At 44.1% G+C, this 16,200-nt stretch overlaps 1 protein-coding gene across 1 annotated transcript in view; it reads right to left on the bottom strand.

Moving 5' to 3' along the window:
* Positions 1-288: 288 nt before the first annotated feature.
* LOC147677826 (IST1 homolog) overlaps positions 289-16,200 on the bottom strand; it is a 171,650-nt gene continuing 155,738 nt past the window's right edge. Inside the window, exons 8-10 of the mRNA XM_086945489.1 lie at positions 5,667-5,783; positions 2,658-2,706; positions 289-2,114 (exon numbers count right to left, since the gene is read on the bottom strand). Of these exons, the coding sequence (XP_086801615.1) occupies positions 1,927-2,114; positions 2,658-2,706; positions 5,667-5,783 (354 nt within the window). The 3' untranslated portion in view covers positions 289-1,926. The remainder of the gene's footprint in view (positions 2,115-2,657; positions 2,707-5,666; positions 5,784-16,200) is intronic.

Below are 16,200 nucleotides of genomic sequence, written 5' to 3'. Positions count from 1 at the left end.
AAATCTGAAAATTGAAGGTTACAAAGACATCTCTGCAGCATGTAAATTAACCCAGATATTAAGTCAGGTTACTACCGTTCATCAACCCAACCAGAGTCAAATGGTGCAAGCTGAGATACAATAATACAGTACTGGAAAACATGACAACAATAAGTTCCAAACACCACAGCAGATCCCAAACACGCAGCTAGCTGTGCAGGGATATCTGCACACAAGCAGGGTGGAAACGATGCAACACGACTTTTGAAGACAATTTTATACCATATACTGATAGGAAAAGTACTTAAATGCAATGAATTGAACTTCTTTATTACATTTATTTTCTGAAGGAACGATTTACAGAAAATCATTAATTCTTTAAGATGAGAAAATAAGACAAATCACAAAGAGTTCATCAAAGCGACATCGAGTACACATCAAGGCAGTAAAGTAATGGAAATCAAAATTAGCCATAACAGAAAGTGCACTCTAGAGAAGACCACACAGGAGGTGCACATCAGATTAGCACGGGGAGTATTTATCACACCAAGTCCTACTATCAGTGAGTCCATTCGATCAGTGTGGATCAGATCTCTAAGAATCGCAAGGACAGATAACCTCCACTGTAGGTCTCTAAAGTATCCGAGATGTTGTATAAAGACCTGCAAAGCCCCTGCCTAGTAAGCATACATGATGGATCCTTCAATAAGAACACAATACAAATTAAAAATGCATATTCCTGAGATGTTGGAAGATACTTATACACAAAAATTTCGATGGAAGCAAAAGTAGCGATTTGGTGTCTAGCGTGACACGCACACAATATCCTGCAAGATTGTCCTGAGGAGTCCTGTAACCTATCCAAAGATTGCAACCTATGAGGATCTTGAAAAGAATAGACTGTCCATGATTAAGATCAAGTAAACACAAAACAAGAAAACCAGAACTTATTTATGAGTAGGACATCACCTCATTTTTGCAATTACCAAACATTGGACTTGTAGGCATAGTGCTTCAAAAGAGAAAACGAGGACTATGGAACAGACAAAGAAGCGTCTCTGTATATAATGCATAACGGCACACATGCCTTCTAACTATACACTTTGATACATTTGTGCAAAAAGAATCTGATTCAATCTTTGAGGATATTAATTAATCTTTTTAAGCAGACACTGTTAGTAAATGGTGAACCTTTAAATATATGACAAAATAGTAAGTAGGAATACCACATGCAGCCTGTCCCATAACAACATAAATAGTAATATTCCTCCCTCTTTAATTTGAGACCATTTTTTGATATACAATACTTCAATTAACCCGGTTCTCGTGGGGTTACCCTTACATTTAACATTTATGAACATAGCAACATCCTACACAGGAAGTGACAAAGCACAGCTGCTTAAAGATGTCGACAGCCTTCAGAAATAATACACGTCAGCACAGCTGAGTTGGATGTGCACAGGGGCAGTCAAGACAGGAAGCAGATGTCAGACCGGCTGACAGAAGTGCATGAGAGCAGTCAAGACAGGAAGTGTAAATCAGTGTACCTACAATTGGAACAGGCAGAGCAGGCCATAAGCAGAGCTGCGTCCAGAGGAGCAGAGCGGCGCTTCAAGGAGTGGACTCCACAAGTGTTCAGCTTCACCACCTAGACAAGTCAAGCAGTGCACCCCAACAGGAATACTGAAGAACAACATTACAATGCCTCTGATAGGAAACATGTCCTAACAGCGGAGTCAGGTGGGGCTTGTTAGCACAGCAGAGTTAGAAAGTTCATATCCCGGCCAGACACAGACGAGAGTAGGTAGAAGCGGTAGGTCGGAGCGGTTTGCATGGGGGTTCACGCCCGAGCAGCCCATGTGGCAAGTGAATGCACGTGGTTATTAGTCAGATGTTGCAGGAAGTACAGATGCGAGGGCCAGCTTGGAGGTGGACGCCCTTGCCAATTTATGATTTCTTTTTCAGACTTTCCAGTCTTCGTGCAAGATCCTCAAAATCCATATCACTCGGCCCTGTTGGACTGATGCCGGTAACAGATGGTGGAGTGACTGGCACAGATGGCAGTGTTATGTTGTCGTAGTTATCAGTAGGGTCAGCCTTGGACTTCGCGGGTGGCTTAAGTTTGTTTCTAGGAGCTGAGAGAGACAAAAAGTAATACAGAGTCACTGCAGGGCCCAAACAAAAACCATCAGCTGCGCACTAGTCTTAGTGACGCTGCAACCGGGTCAATGTTATTCGGCTAGGTCTATCCCAAACTAACACGGCTTCATCAAGTTCAGTTCTGGTGCACCAGGGATGACCAGATTAACAATACATATTTATTTAATGGCTGCTGCCCCACAGCAACCCTATTATGGCAAGTCTATCATTGTGCCAACTAATCAAACTAGCCCGGACCCACCCACGCCTAAACCCAAGAATCGGCCCTCCCACTCAGTGCCTATCCTCCAAAATTCAGCTCCGCCGTGAGGATCTCACCATACTCTATTCGAGTATGTATGTCCAGTCAGCTCAGCCGTGACTGTGTTGACCACAGGTGTCTACGTGCATTGGTAGACGCGTGCCCTGCATCATCGTCATCCCACCTGCTTCATCTACAAAGTTACCATGAACTCAGCTACGTCCATTTTCACACTCCCTGCTTTAGACTCTCGATTCTAAGTTAGCCTTTTACTCACCTGCCACTGGACCAGGAGGAACCGGTTTAACAGGAGGAGTAGTATCAATCTGAAAGAGAATAAATGTTACTGAACACCTTGGTGGAAGAGAACCCCTACAAAACAGACAAACAGTTCAAGCCCCCTAGAGGCGCCCCCATCTTCTAAGAAAGCCCTTCTGCAGCATGAGCCCACATACACTTCCTCTAAGAAGACATTTGCTGCATGAACATGAACTTTTAAAACATTGCCCCATTTGCTCTAGAGCCCAAGTGCTTTGAATTCTCTTGCAAGAGGGGGGTGGAGGTGCAAGTGTGTGTAAGCAGTCCTACTCCTGTGAAAGCAGATTGCAGCAATCGTGTCATATCAACACTATTTCTCTTGTAGTAAAAACATTTTTCTGCTATGCTTTCAGTATCTACACCATTGAGGACACGTGCATTCCGCTCTGCAGTGGAACACTGCTCTTGAGGACTCCAGCATTCCTTAGGATACTGCACAATTTTATGAGCTATACTAAAACCTTCAACTTTATACAGAGTTTATTTTTTTAATAGGTGTAATTAAAAAAAGAATGTCAAGCCCTCCTTATATTCCCACCATTTTTCATGGTGGGGAAAAAACCTGCTGACCTAATCTGTGGGAAGGTTTCGGTCTCTCCGGCAGTCCACTGTTCCTTATTTATAATAATGGACAACTATGCTTTTTTGTTTTTTTAACGTAAAGCCATCGCTCCATGTAATTAGTCACTGTGTAAAACCCTCTGGCTATCTATAAATTAGTTTGTGCTTTAGGCTGGCTCATAAACTCCAAACTACTGTAGTGTTCCTCCTGCTCCGCACGTAACCTTATTTACAATTTGGCACATAGAGTTTGGCAGATGGAATTCTCTGTCCCATTCGTGGCATGTGTTCGGGTTTCTGTATTACACGTACATTATAGCCTATGGCACTTGTAATATGGTGGACGGGAATATCGTTTATGTTTGGATGAAGTATCCCATTCGCCAAACTCTAAATAAGGGCTTAAGTTTGACAGCCCCGGCCACACCCCCAGCACAGCCCAATTACTGCTGTGCTCCAGTGCTCCACCTCTGGCATCTGTTCTACAAACTCCTGCATTGGTCTATTCCTACCTTACCCTGTTTACCTTTTGAATGCGATTTGTTTAAAAAAATCCAATACAGATGAGCAAACCTAAAGTGAATCCCCGTGTTGGAGCATGTTAGTATATAGTCGCAGACAGTGCAGGTAAAAAACATCAGTTGTTAGGTCCCTTCGTCCAGTGCAGATTTCAGCCCTGTGGCTGCTGGGGCTGAGGAATTCTTTCTGCAACTGCTGTGGAGGGCCAACTGGTTTTCAGTGAACGGATCCCCAAAGGCACTGCAGTGTTTGGTTCTGAAATCTCTGCACGGCTGCAAAGATCTCATACCAATCTCGGGGCTGGGCTGCTGGTGGGGCCCCGTTTGTGCTTAAGGAGATGAACCAGTGTCTTTGCCTTCCTGAGACAGAGTGATACACTTTTGGGAATCCCAATGTCTGAAAATGCTCTCAGCCGACTAGAGTGGAAACCTTCGTCGCCCTCTCTACTGGCCCTCTACCCGCTTCATTCTGCTGGAGTCTTGTGTCATGTGTGTGGTGGTGTATGCTTTGGCTAGGAGATGCTGCCAGATTGTTCTTTGTAGCACACCGGTGGAATTAAACTACAAGCGACCTTTGTGCGGGAACAGAATGGGCCAGTTGGGCAGAGAATGGTCATAATAACAAAAACATAAATCTCAAAGTTGACCATTTAGTAACATATGTTATTTACGATGCTTAGAAAGACCACAAGTGCAGTAAGTGATGTCATATAAAACTAGCATTTGCAAAGCCAATAGTTTTGACGCTTGGATTCATGCGCAGAAAAAAGTGCCTGTAATGGGGCATATCAAGTAAAAAAAAGGATTTACTTGTATAGACACAATAGCATGATGAGATAAAGAATTGAATGTGTGACAATGGACGGTACGTTTAAAATGTAAAATAGTGACACATAACCAAACAGCCAGCAGAAAAATTATGCGACACAAATGCTACGGTGAGCGGAGTCAAGTTTTGATTGACAATGCTTCCAGCCAATGCTCACCAAAAAGCCATTTAGAGTAAATATTAAACACACTATGTTTGCCATGAATTACAATACGTCAAGCAAACAGAAATTAATATTTATACAGAACACACCACACTAAAAAAAATTACTACTGTGAACAAATAAATGCAATCATTAGGCAATTAAATGTCAATTGTCAATCTGGAAGAAGAAAGAGGCCTGAATGGCTGAATGTCACCACCAGTAAGTCTAACACAAGTTCAGCAGTAGCCCTTACACTGTAAGAATGCAAGCACAAGTTCAGATGTCCTGCTCTGCGGACTCTGGAAAGTGAGCACTGATTCTGCATTCCGAGAGATGTACACACGCTTCAACACCCTAGTAAAGTATTCACAATCTGTTCAAATCAGAATTCGAAGTTTGTCCTTCTGGTTGTTCCACAGACAATAATCTCATCTCTGGCTCAGATCTCCTGCTCTTATACACTAAGTTTGCTGTTTCCCTTATAACATTCATTGGTAGTAACCAGCCCGTATAAATAGAACTCACTGTTGCTACATCTATTGCAGTGAGGTCTGCATGGGCAGGAGGATGATTTGCATCATGTTGCAGCTGGCGTTGGATAACATATGTTCATGTTGTAGAAGCTGTGATGTGTGCCCCCAGAGTCCTACATTATGTCATTCACAGGTTCTTCAACTACTTTGGAAAAGAGCAATTTTGAGCCAATAAAGAAAAATCTAAACAGCATGCTGCAACATTTTTCACTAATCAAGCTGGACACAATAAACAGGCTATTCAAGCACAGGAAAGAAGAAAGGGGGGTGCAGAAAAACAAGACATCAAAATGGGTTACAGCAGCCATAAAATGGAAGTCATTTTACCAGACATTTTACTCCTGCTAGCCAGCGTGGTTCACAAGGCACCGAAAGGCCTTACCTGCTCATATGCTGGTGGTATGGCAGGGACCTGGGGAAGAGGTCTGTTTTGGGGTGGGAGGAAGTTGGTCGAAGGCCAGGCCTCATAGATCCCCACCGCTGCACCATTAAAAGTTTCCTATGGAAAAAAACAGTAAAGTTCAAACACTGAAGCATTCTCACCCACTGTCATGTTCTCAAGGGTCCTTTCCAGGCCTAGTTTTATAAGCAAAGGGTGGATTTATTGGTTCCAATATAACAAACATGCACATATAAAGCTAAACTGTAGAAACTTGGTTTACGTGGAGATTTAACCCTTTCGATGCTGATGACGAGCTCAGCTCGTCATCACCCACGGGTGTCGTGTGCTGATGACGAGCTGAGCTCGTCATAGTGCCACTAAAATGGCATTTTCCAGCACTGGGGGGGAAAACGCCCAGCAGCCATGTGGTTAAGCAGATAAAGGCATAGAACAGAAAATGTTAAACAGACTAAGGGAATACATTATCTCTGACACAGAATGGAGCGGTCTTCGTAGACTGATGGTACAGAAGGGAAGTATGACCATGGAGGGTGATGTAAACTGGGAAGATCTTCAGGATAGGATGTATAGAATGGAAGCCCACACTTGAATGATACAGTTGGCAGGTCTTAATGGTCTGAGGGTTTACAATGGAAAGGAATGAACAGACAGGTGGTCTAGAATAGGAGAGTCTTTGATGTCTTATGCCGTAGAATGAGAGGTACGTCTGGGTATAATGGTAGAGAAATGGAAATGTCATACAGTCGGATAGTTCCTGTGGTATGCAGTAGGAAGGCACACCGAATCCGATGACATTGGATGAACGCTTATTACATTTTCATGCTACAACATGGAAAAATATTACAGTGTCCTGATGCCGGACTGCCAAGCACACAGATCTCTGATGCAATTTACTGCACCGGTAGGAAGAGCCCTAATATAAACAGAGTATACTGGATGTGGTGCAATAGACAGAATGACTTCATGGAGTTTAAAGAAAACAGAATTGTATAAGATGCAGGATGCAATGTTATAAAATGGATAGGAGAAGCAGACCGTCTTGGGACAGAAATACATAATGTACAGTGCCTGAGAGTATAAAAGCAAGACATTAACAACTGATGGTATTGAAAATCAAGGTACACTGTATAATAAAATACAGATCTGTGACAGAGTCAAAGAGTGGAGAAAACCAAGGAATAGAGGGTATGCAAAAAAGTATACTAGAGCCGAAAGCATACACTCCGAGAATAAACAAGTTCTGGTGATAACAAAAGTCAGGCTGCGTTTGGCCTCATTACAGAGGCGGAGCATAAAGTCCAATAGTATATTAAGGGAGGGAATAAACCTATAGCATGTAAGGCCTGATCACTTAAAGGCAGGATGTACTTAGAATGAAAAACGATTCCAGGAGACACTGAACTTGGTGGTGTATACAAGCACAGGTTCACAGTAATGAGTAGTATAAGGAGACATATAGCATACAACATTGTGAGAGCCGTGTGGGGGGGTAATCAAATTATTTTCCCATTTCTTCAAGGAGTTATTTGGAGCAAATGTTCCCCTTTTTACCGATAGCATGCTGTGCCTGTAGTCTCCTATAGTACACAAATACTGCCACATAGGACCTAAAGAAGGGTAATCTAACCAGATCCTCACAGGACCTGGGTAATTCTGTCTTGGCTGGCTGGTGTTCCCATGTCTTCTCTCACACTTGTCAAACTTGTTCTTCACGCCATGGCCCATCTGTTTTCCTCCATGACAAAATGATATACATCGTCCCTGTTTCGCGTGACATACAGAAGCTTCCTCATGTGGCGCGAATTCAATTTAAAATGTGTTGTCTGATAAAACAAGGACCTCCATTTATGAATGCCACCTAACATGGGTAAACTCCTGAGGGTCACCCAAGACTCAGGAGCGAAGATTCTGTCTCTGTTACCAATATCAAAAAAGTGACCTGCACATAAGTATCTGTGATAAGATTACAGAATCCCAAAGACTACTCTAGTCGATTTAAATTCCCCCTCTCACAAACCCAAATTATGTAGGTGTTCACTACTATTACCACTCACTTACCAGATTGCTGTAACCCCCATAGAATCTATACCCAACTCTCCTACACATGAGGAAACTATCTCATGCTGTCCCGATCTCTCTTTAGAGATCCTCCGCATCTGATAAACCTCACCCTAACACCCTCTTAAGAAAATATGTTCTATCTTCATCCTAGCTCTGCTCCGTCTTTTAACTACATCAATTCAATTTGCCCTCTTATCTCGACATTCACCATCCCCTTGACACCAGTCAAAGTTCTGCAACCCCCCAGATAACATTATAAGCTCTGAATCTGATAATTCAACTTTGAAGGGCTAGAATTTCCACGCAATCCTTTAAATAACAACGTAATGATGTCCCTTATTTAATATGACCCTAACACCCATAAAAGTAAGACATTGGCCCTTGGCTAAAAATGTAACTTTCCCTGTAAATCAAAACTGCTCTTCAGAACTCATTCTTGGGCAGCGATGAGACACCTATTTCTTCCTTTAAATCCCTCTCCAATAACCTCCTGCTTTCCCACTGAACTCAACTTATACTCCTTCCAGAACAGAGTTGGACTTTGACCTCAGAATGCAGAGATACCATTTTCTGTCCCCTGTTCCGAGTTGTCCCAGTGACCACTTTCAACTTATCGACTAGGCACAAGCTCTCAGCCACATAGATCACAGACACTACTTTAAAATGCAATATTACATCTCCCAGCTCTACTATAATGTTTAGACTGAAGAAAAATAGAGCAAATGCTAAAAATGGCTGTCATAGTAATGAGACTGCCATCAACCATACCAAATTAAGCACTGCCTCACTGACGACTAAAGATTGGATTAGGTAGGCCCTTACAAAATGTACATCTGCCATATCAAACCCAGGCTCACTGAAATCTAGTTCACTCCTCCTACGTCTAAGCAACTCATTGATCACCTACTGCCAGAAAACTATTAGAGTGTACACAACCACTGAACCCATAAGATACTGCCCAAGTCCCATACTGTTTTTCATCAATATGCCAACAATACACTGTTCTGTCTTCAGACTAAAGGCACCATTAGCGTTGACTCACTCACATCTTGCATTAGTGATTTGGACTCGTGGGTGCCTCAGAATAAGCCGAAAATCGATCTTCACAAGAATTAATTCCTACTTTTCTGCTCCAACACCACAGGAATTGCCTCACAATTGAGCTGATAAACTTAAGGTGCTTAACATTTTCACAAAGATTGTGATGCGAGACAACTCGATTGGCTTCACACTGGATAGATTCCAAATCTTGATTTCCTTCAACAAACTCAATAAGAATGCTAGATATTAATTGAAATGGCTTTACAACATCCAAGACCTCATTCCAAACGAAGACGTTAAATCAACCGTCCAGGCTGTTGCAATATTTCAGATTTAATACAGGAAAGCTTTAATCGCTGCTCACTTTTCAAAGCATGTCTGGCTCGGGTACGAACAGTCCTCGGCTCTGCTACTGATCAACACCAGTAATGTGCCTGGATTTCTCCTTCTTGGATCCATCCATTGCCTACTTCACGAATCTTGCTCAATGTACAAAACAGCATTGCTCATCTAAAAGGCTGTCCACCACATTTCTCTCTTCATTGAACCTCATTATTTTGGGAGGCGTTGTTTTTGTTTTTGTAAACAGATTTTATTCAGTAGCATCAAAGCATTCAAGAGCAATACAATGGGGATCCAGAGCTTACATCGTACTTTCGACAATAATTATCAACATCCCTATACAAGGATCTCAATCCACCGACTCCAGATATTTGCCAGATGTGATCCTTGTGCAAAATGTCAACAGTACGTTGAGGTTAGATCATCGTCCTCAAGCGAGCCAGGCTCTATGTCACTTCAGTGGATAGCCGACATCCTAATAGTCTGTTCCATTACGAACTCGCAAGAATCACAACAAATAAATAAAATAAAAGAAACCTCCCTCTCCTCCCCTCCCTCCGGAAATTTGGGAGTCGTCATTAATCTCTAGTCCAAGAAGCACTGTCTTAAAAGTGTAATAACCGCTGACTCAGTTTCCTCCTTAAATTCCATACATTTTGGCTATACAATGTTGTACATCTCATACATTTTACAGGCATGGCATGGTGTAGTGATTCAAGCCCTATGCATTTTGGGTATAACTCCATTCGTCAGGGACAACACTATGTGAAACCTTTGGAAAATATAAAATAATTCCCCATGTAAATCACCAAAACAACATAAAAGCACAATCCACATCCCGCACTGTTGCAGTTGAAAGCAGACTTCGCCTGATCATTCATGTTAAATTCCGTATTCCAAGGTCATATCCAAAACATTATCAATTCACTATATTTCATATTAGGGCTATACTAATCCCAACCTACCCCTCAAATGAACAGGTTTAACTATTTTTACTTGCTGCCAAATTTTACTTTCTATGACCCTACCAGTAGTCCATGAATAAATAAATCCTATTGCACCAAGATTTAATTACACTGGAGCCTACCGCTTTAAGCTAGCACATCTTGATGGCATCTTTTCTATTTATTGCGGTTCCATAATCTCCTCCCTCATTTTGAGATTAGCCTACCTATCCCATTTTCCACTCCAAGACATGATCACATTGATTTAGCGTTTTCACTTTGATGTAATTTGCTCCCGTGTGGTGTGTGACTGTGTATTCTAATTCAGTAAATAGCATCAGTAATCCCACATGATGGGCAGGCTTGTGTAAAATGAGAGCAGTCTAAAACCCTTGGTATTAAAGTGGTTCCTCACCCTTCGCAGAGAAACTTGAATGAAGGCATATTCCATCCGACACCTCAAGAACCAACATTTTAGCAAAACCCTCAAAAGGTATTTCTGTGAAAATATCCCAAACATGGAACACGCTTCCTGCTCACACAAGAGTTGATCCTTCCATCCAACAGTTCAACTACATCTAAAAATAACACCTGGCCTAGAATAGTTGATTGTTTCTTTAGTACCCTTCATCCCGCTCGCCAGCCGTTCCTTTGTGAGCATCTTTGGGACTTCTGCAATCTGACTGCGTGGATTAACGCTACACTGTGAAGCACGCCGATTTGGGGCGAATCAACTGTACCTGTAAGGCCGGGACTGCGAGAACCAGCGTCCACTGTGTTTTCCCAACCTAATGCAGCTGGTGTCTCTTCCTGCCCCCAGCGCCCTCGCAGCTATTTACGGTTTGCTCGCCAGCCGTTCCTTTGTGAGCATCTTTGGGACTTCTGCAATCTGACCGCATGGATTAACACTGCACTGTGAAGCACGCCGATTTGGGGCGAATCAACTGTACCTGTAAGGCCGGGACTGCGAGAACCAGCGTCCACTGCGCTTTCCCAACCTAACGCAGCTGGTGTCTCTTCCCGCCCCCAGCGCCCTCGCAGCTATTTACGGCTCGCTCGCCAGCCGTTCCTTTGTGAGCATCTTTGGGACTTCTGCAATCTGACCGCGTGGATTAACACTGCACTGTGAAGCATGCCGATTTGGGGCGAATCAACTGTACCTGTAAGGCCGGGACTGCGAGAACCAGCGTCCACTGCGTTTTCCCAACCTAACGCAGCAGGTGTCTCTTCCCGCCCCCAGCGCCCTCGCAGCTATTTACGGCTCGCTCGCCAGCCGTTCCTTTGTGAGCATCTTTGGGACTTCTGCAATCTGACCGCATGGATTAACACTGCACTGTGAAGCACGCCGATTTGGGGTGAATCAACTGTACCTGTAAGGCCGGGACTGCGAGAACCAGCGTCCACTGCGTTTTCCCAACCTAACGCAGCTGGTGTCTCTTCCCGCCCCCAACGCCCTTTATTTAATCACGCCCCTACCCGCCTCGCGGGATAAGCGCGGGACGAGCCGGGCAAAGCCCGGGCAAAGGGCTGGCCGTCTGAGGCTGTCCGAGGACGATTGAGGCCGGGCTGGGCCCCGTCTCTTTATTCATTTTACCTCGAGGTCTTTGAACATTGACAATGCCACCGAAGCCTGGGAACGACGGAAAAACGCACATGGGGGGAAGGTAAGAGGCACCTTGGACGTTTTTCTATCAAAAGCGGTCTCGAATCTGGACCATGAAATATCTGTTGTCGAATCGCGCTTGTCCTTCGAACTCCAAAAAAACAAGCGCTCGTCACTAGGTCCAATAAGACAGATACCTTCCCCACCAACACATAGCTCCCAGAGCATAGGGATTCCTTCATCAATAGATACTAGTATCCCCCTGCTCCTTCAGGACAACTCTCCAACCCTAACTCAAGTCCCATTGAGGAGCCCCAATTATGACTTAACTACTTCGGACTCTTCCCTGGACTTTTCCCCAGTGGAGCCCTCTTTGCTGCAGCTCCCAAATGCGACCCCTATGACTGAAAAGAGTACCCCCCCCCGCAAAAACCATCTAGACAACTAACTAACGAAAAGGAAGAGAGGGGGAAACGATCATTGGGGCAGACAAACCAAAGTACCCAGACAAGGCTCAAGCCCCCAAATGGATATTCGCAAGAAAACACTACAGAACTATTTGTCACCACTGAAAACAAAACTAAAGCCCCAGGAAACCCAAAACCCATCAAAGAATCAATCACTTGAATCTAAGTTAGTCATGAATGACATAGAACATCTAGTCAGATCCTTACTTCTCCCTGTTTTAGAAAGGGTAAAAAGATTGGGTGATCAGTTAAGTAATCTAGTGGTAGAAACCACCTTAAATTCCCAACTCTTAAAGGGCTTGGTAGCCATTGGTGTCCCCTTCTCCTCTGACCTGGACTGATCACTACCTTCTTCCTTTTACCCTTACCTCCCCTTCTTCTTTTTCCCCGTCCTCTCTTCATAGAGACAGTGGCCGTAGATGGACCAAAGTGACCTGTGAGTCTTTAGTACCGCATCTTCAGTTTCAATGTAACCATCTAGAAGACCTTGACAAAGAAACTGCAAGATTTAATTTGGCCCTTTCTTCGGCCCTTGATTCTGTTGCCCCTGTTGTTCCATTGTCTTCTTCCAGCTCTCGTCCCTCTTCTCCTTGGTTTTCTTCCTTGCTTCGTGAGGAAAAGAGCGTATGTAAACAACTGGAACGCAAATGGAGAAAAAATTATGACCCTCTTGCTAAACTGGCCTATAAATCTGCCCGGAACAAATTCCATAAGCTGAAACGCTCTACGATGAGAGCCTATTTCTCCAATCTTATCCATCAGGCACAGAATTCCTCCAAAACTCTCTTTACCATCGTGAAAGACTTTGTCAATCCCCCTGCCACGAAAACCCAATGTATTCCAACACAAGATCTTTGCAACGGACTTTCGGATTTTTTTCAGGATAAAATTATCAAACTCGCCTCTTCTTTTGATACTGCTGCACTCTGCCTCCCCCCTGATATAACCTGTTCCAGTTATAGCTCATTTAATCATTTTGATGAGCTTACCTCCGACCAAGCCTTGTCCTTACTATCTAAAGTGAAGTCCGGTTCTCCTTTGGACCCAGTCCCTGCCAAACTCATGGGCAATCTTGCCCCTGTTCTGGTTAAACCTTTCCTCTCGATTTGGAACGTCTCTCTGTCTCGGGGTCAATTTCCCTCAGATTGGAAACAGGCCAGGCTAATCCCTATTCTAAAAAAACCTGGTGCTGACCCTTTACAATTCACCAACTACCGGCCCATTTCACTTCTGCCTAAACCTGCGAAAGTCTTGGAGAAAGTGGTACAGACTCAGCTGGCCCAGTATCTGGCATCTAATCAGCTGTTACACGACTCCCAGTCCGGCTTTAGAGCGGGTTACAGCACCGAGACGGCGTTGCTAGAGGTCTCAGAAACTATTAGGGAATCAGTGGATAGGGGCGAGGAGGCCATGTTGGTCCTCCTCGACCTATCCGCTGCATTTGACACTGTATCCCATGACATACTAGCAACTCGTTTACATCAGCTCGGGATCAGTGGCACAGTACTGGCCTGGATTAATTCCTTTTTGTCGAACAGGTTTCAGAGGGTCACGTTCTACCCATTTGAATCAGAGGATAAACCTCTTTTGTGCGGAGTGCCCCAGGGCTCTGCCCTCAGCCCTCTATTATTCAACATCTACGTTGCTCCTCTTGCTAAGGTAGTTGAATCTTGGGGTGTCAGGGTGGTCTCCTATGCTGATGATACTCAGCTCATTTTTTCATTCAGAGGCCACTCTGACTCCCATTTCTCTGATTTTAGAAACTGCCTTGGCAATATCTGCACGTGGATGTCTGCTAACCACCTGGCGCTCAACGCCGCAAAAACTGAGGTTCTTTTCTTCGGTCAGAAATCTCCTCCCCCGGCTAGCTTGTGGTGGCTCACTGTCCTGGATCCCCCTCCTAAGCCAGCTCAGACTGCCCGCAACCTAGGTTTTACATTCGATAACACCTTGTCTGGTAAATCCCAAGTCAACAAGGTTGCGGGGGCTTGCTTTGCGAAATTGCGCATGATTAGGAAGATATTCCCGTATCTTCCTCAATCTTCTCGCAAAACGGTGGTCCAGGCACTTATCACCACACATTTGGACTATGCTAACAGCTTGTATGCGGGTGCCCCCCAGTATTTGATTGATCGCCTGCAGATAGTCCAAAACGCCGCGGCTCGGCTTATTGGCAATATTCCTGCTCGTACCTCAGTCAGAGCGTACAGAGATGAGCTCCACTGGCTCCCCATAGCTCGGCGTATTGAGTTTAAGATCTTGACCTTGGCATTTCGTGCTATTCATGGAACAGGTCCGTCTTACCTGAGTAAACGCCTTAAAATTTCATCTTCTGTTAGGCACCTCAGATCTAACAGCCTTCGTTTACTGATCGTCCCAAGATTCAGACTTTCCAGATGTGGCGGCAGAACTTTCACCGTCACTGCTGCCAAACTCTGGAACAGACTACCCGTGGAACTCAGGTTCATTGAATCTGAGACGGTCTTTCGACGAAAACTCAAAACCTGGCTGTTTACTAATTGTTCATAATAATGTCTGTTTCTTTTATTTCCTTTCTGTAGGATTTACTTCTGGTACCTTCTCTGGGTGGCATTCGGGTAATCTCAGCGCCGGGACACCTCCGCCGGAGGTAGCCGTGCGCTTTATAAGCTTCAAAAATAAATAAATAAATAAATAAATAAATACGAACACCAAAACCAGTGGACGCCAATTAATAAATACGGCCGCCACAAAAGCTACTTTATTTGTCTCTAACACGACCATTGGGAACGCCAGGCCTTCTAAAGATACTCAACCCGCTCTGAATACCCCTCGTGGGAAATCGGGGAAAACTGATAAAACTGATAAACTACATACACACCCCACTCTGACAGGGCCCAGAGAATCAGCTTCTCCTTCACGCAATATTCATTCATCTGGCACCAAACAGCCAGACATCAAGGTCGCTGGTACAGGCACTCGCCAACCTTCAGATAAACCCACAAAAACTAAAGGATGTCATATAGACCTGCCACCAGAGGCGTCCCATATGCTATAATCCTAACAGGTGTCCCAGAGCTTATAGAAGGAAAAAAGGAAGGCTATTCTGAGCTAAAGAATAAAGCTATTCATTGGCTCAGACAAAACAGGCCATTGCCCTCCCATATAGATGGAGACATAGCGTTTGTTAGAAGACTAGCGTGGGTAGGTTCAAGACCAAAAGACACTGCAGGGGACGTAATTATTATTAATTTTAGAGACCGAAGGGTAGTCCCGCACATCGCTGATTGGTATCAGAATCAGGGATCTAGTAGCATAGTGCCTCGAACCTTAACCTACTTTTATCCAGAGGCACTAATTGTTCCCCGTGGCCACCGTGGTGTGCCCACATATTATAAACACAACCTCTATCCTTTCCATCCACCGAAGCGGACCCTATGGTCTACTAATCACTCGCTTTTTGAGAACGTAGAAGGACCAATTAAACGCCGGAATCTGTCCACTCAGCAAGGTTTTAATCCACCATACTGGTCACTTCAAATCGATATGATGTTTTTTCGGATCTAAATGATCTGGATTGACAACAGGGAAGTACTGTGATACATATCCCGGAAATATTAAGCTGTCCAATGTCAATAAATTCCAATCAGAGTGGGCGGCCTAAAACTGATCCAGTGGCAGGGGACCTTATGATTCCAACTGTCCCTATTGGGTCTCTGTTAACACAGAACGATCAATTAGTTAATCCAACTGTCATAGATGATCCACCTCTGTTTCAGCATAATGTCCCTGAATCCAATCATTTAAATATTTCTAAACAAATAGATCTTACCTATAGCTTCCTTTCTTGGAATGTGGCTGGTTTAGCAGATAAAGTGCATCAAGAACATTGGCTAGACGTTGTTACTGAGCACAATGTAATTTGCCTTCAGGAAACATGGTCCCTGGAGGCACATCATATTAATGGTTACCAAACCTTTCACACCCCAGCCGTTCAAAGTGCACACGGCCGAAACAAAGGGGGTATCTGTACATTTGTATCTATCACCGGGGGCTTTGAAGTCAAAAGGTTCATG

This window comes from Lissotriton vulgaris, chromosome 12 (genome assembly GCF_964263255.1).
Source record: "Lissotriton vulgaris chromosome 12, aLisVul1.2, whole genome shotgun sequence".
Taxonomy (NCBI): domain Eukaryota; kingdom Metazoa; phylum Chordata; class Amphibia; order Caudata; family Salamandridae; genus Lissotriton; species Lissotriton vulgaris.
Note: the sequence above shows the minus strand (reverse complement) of the source record. Positions and strands in the feature narration are given on the sequence as shown.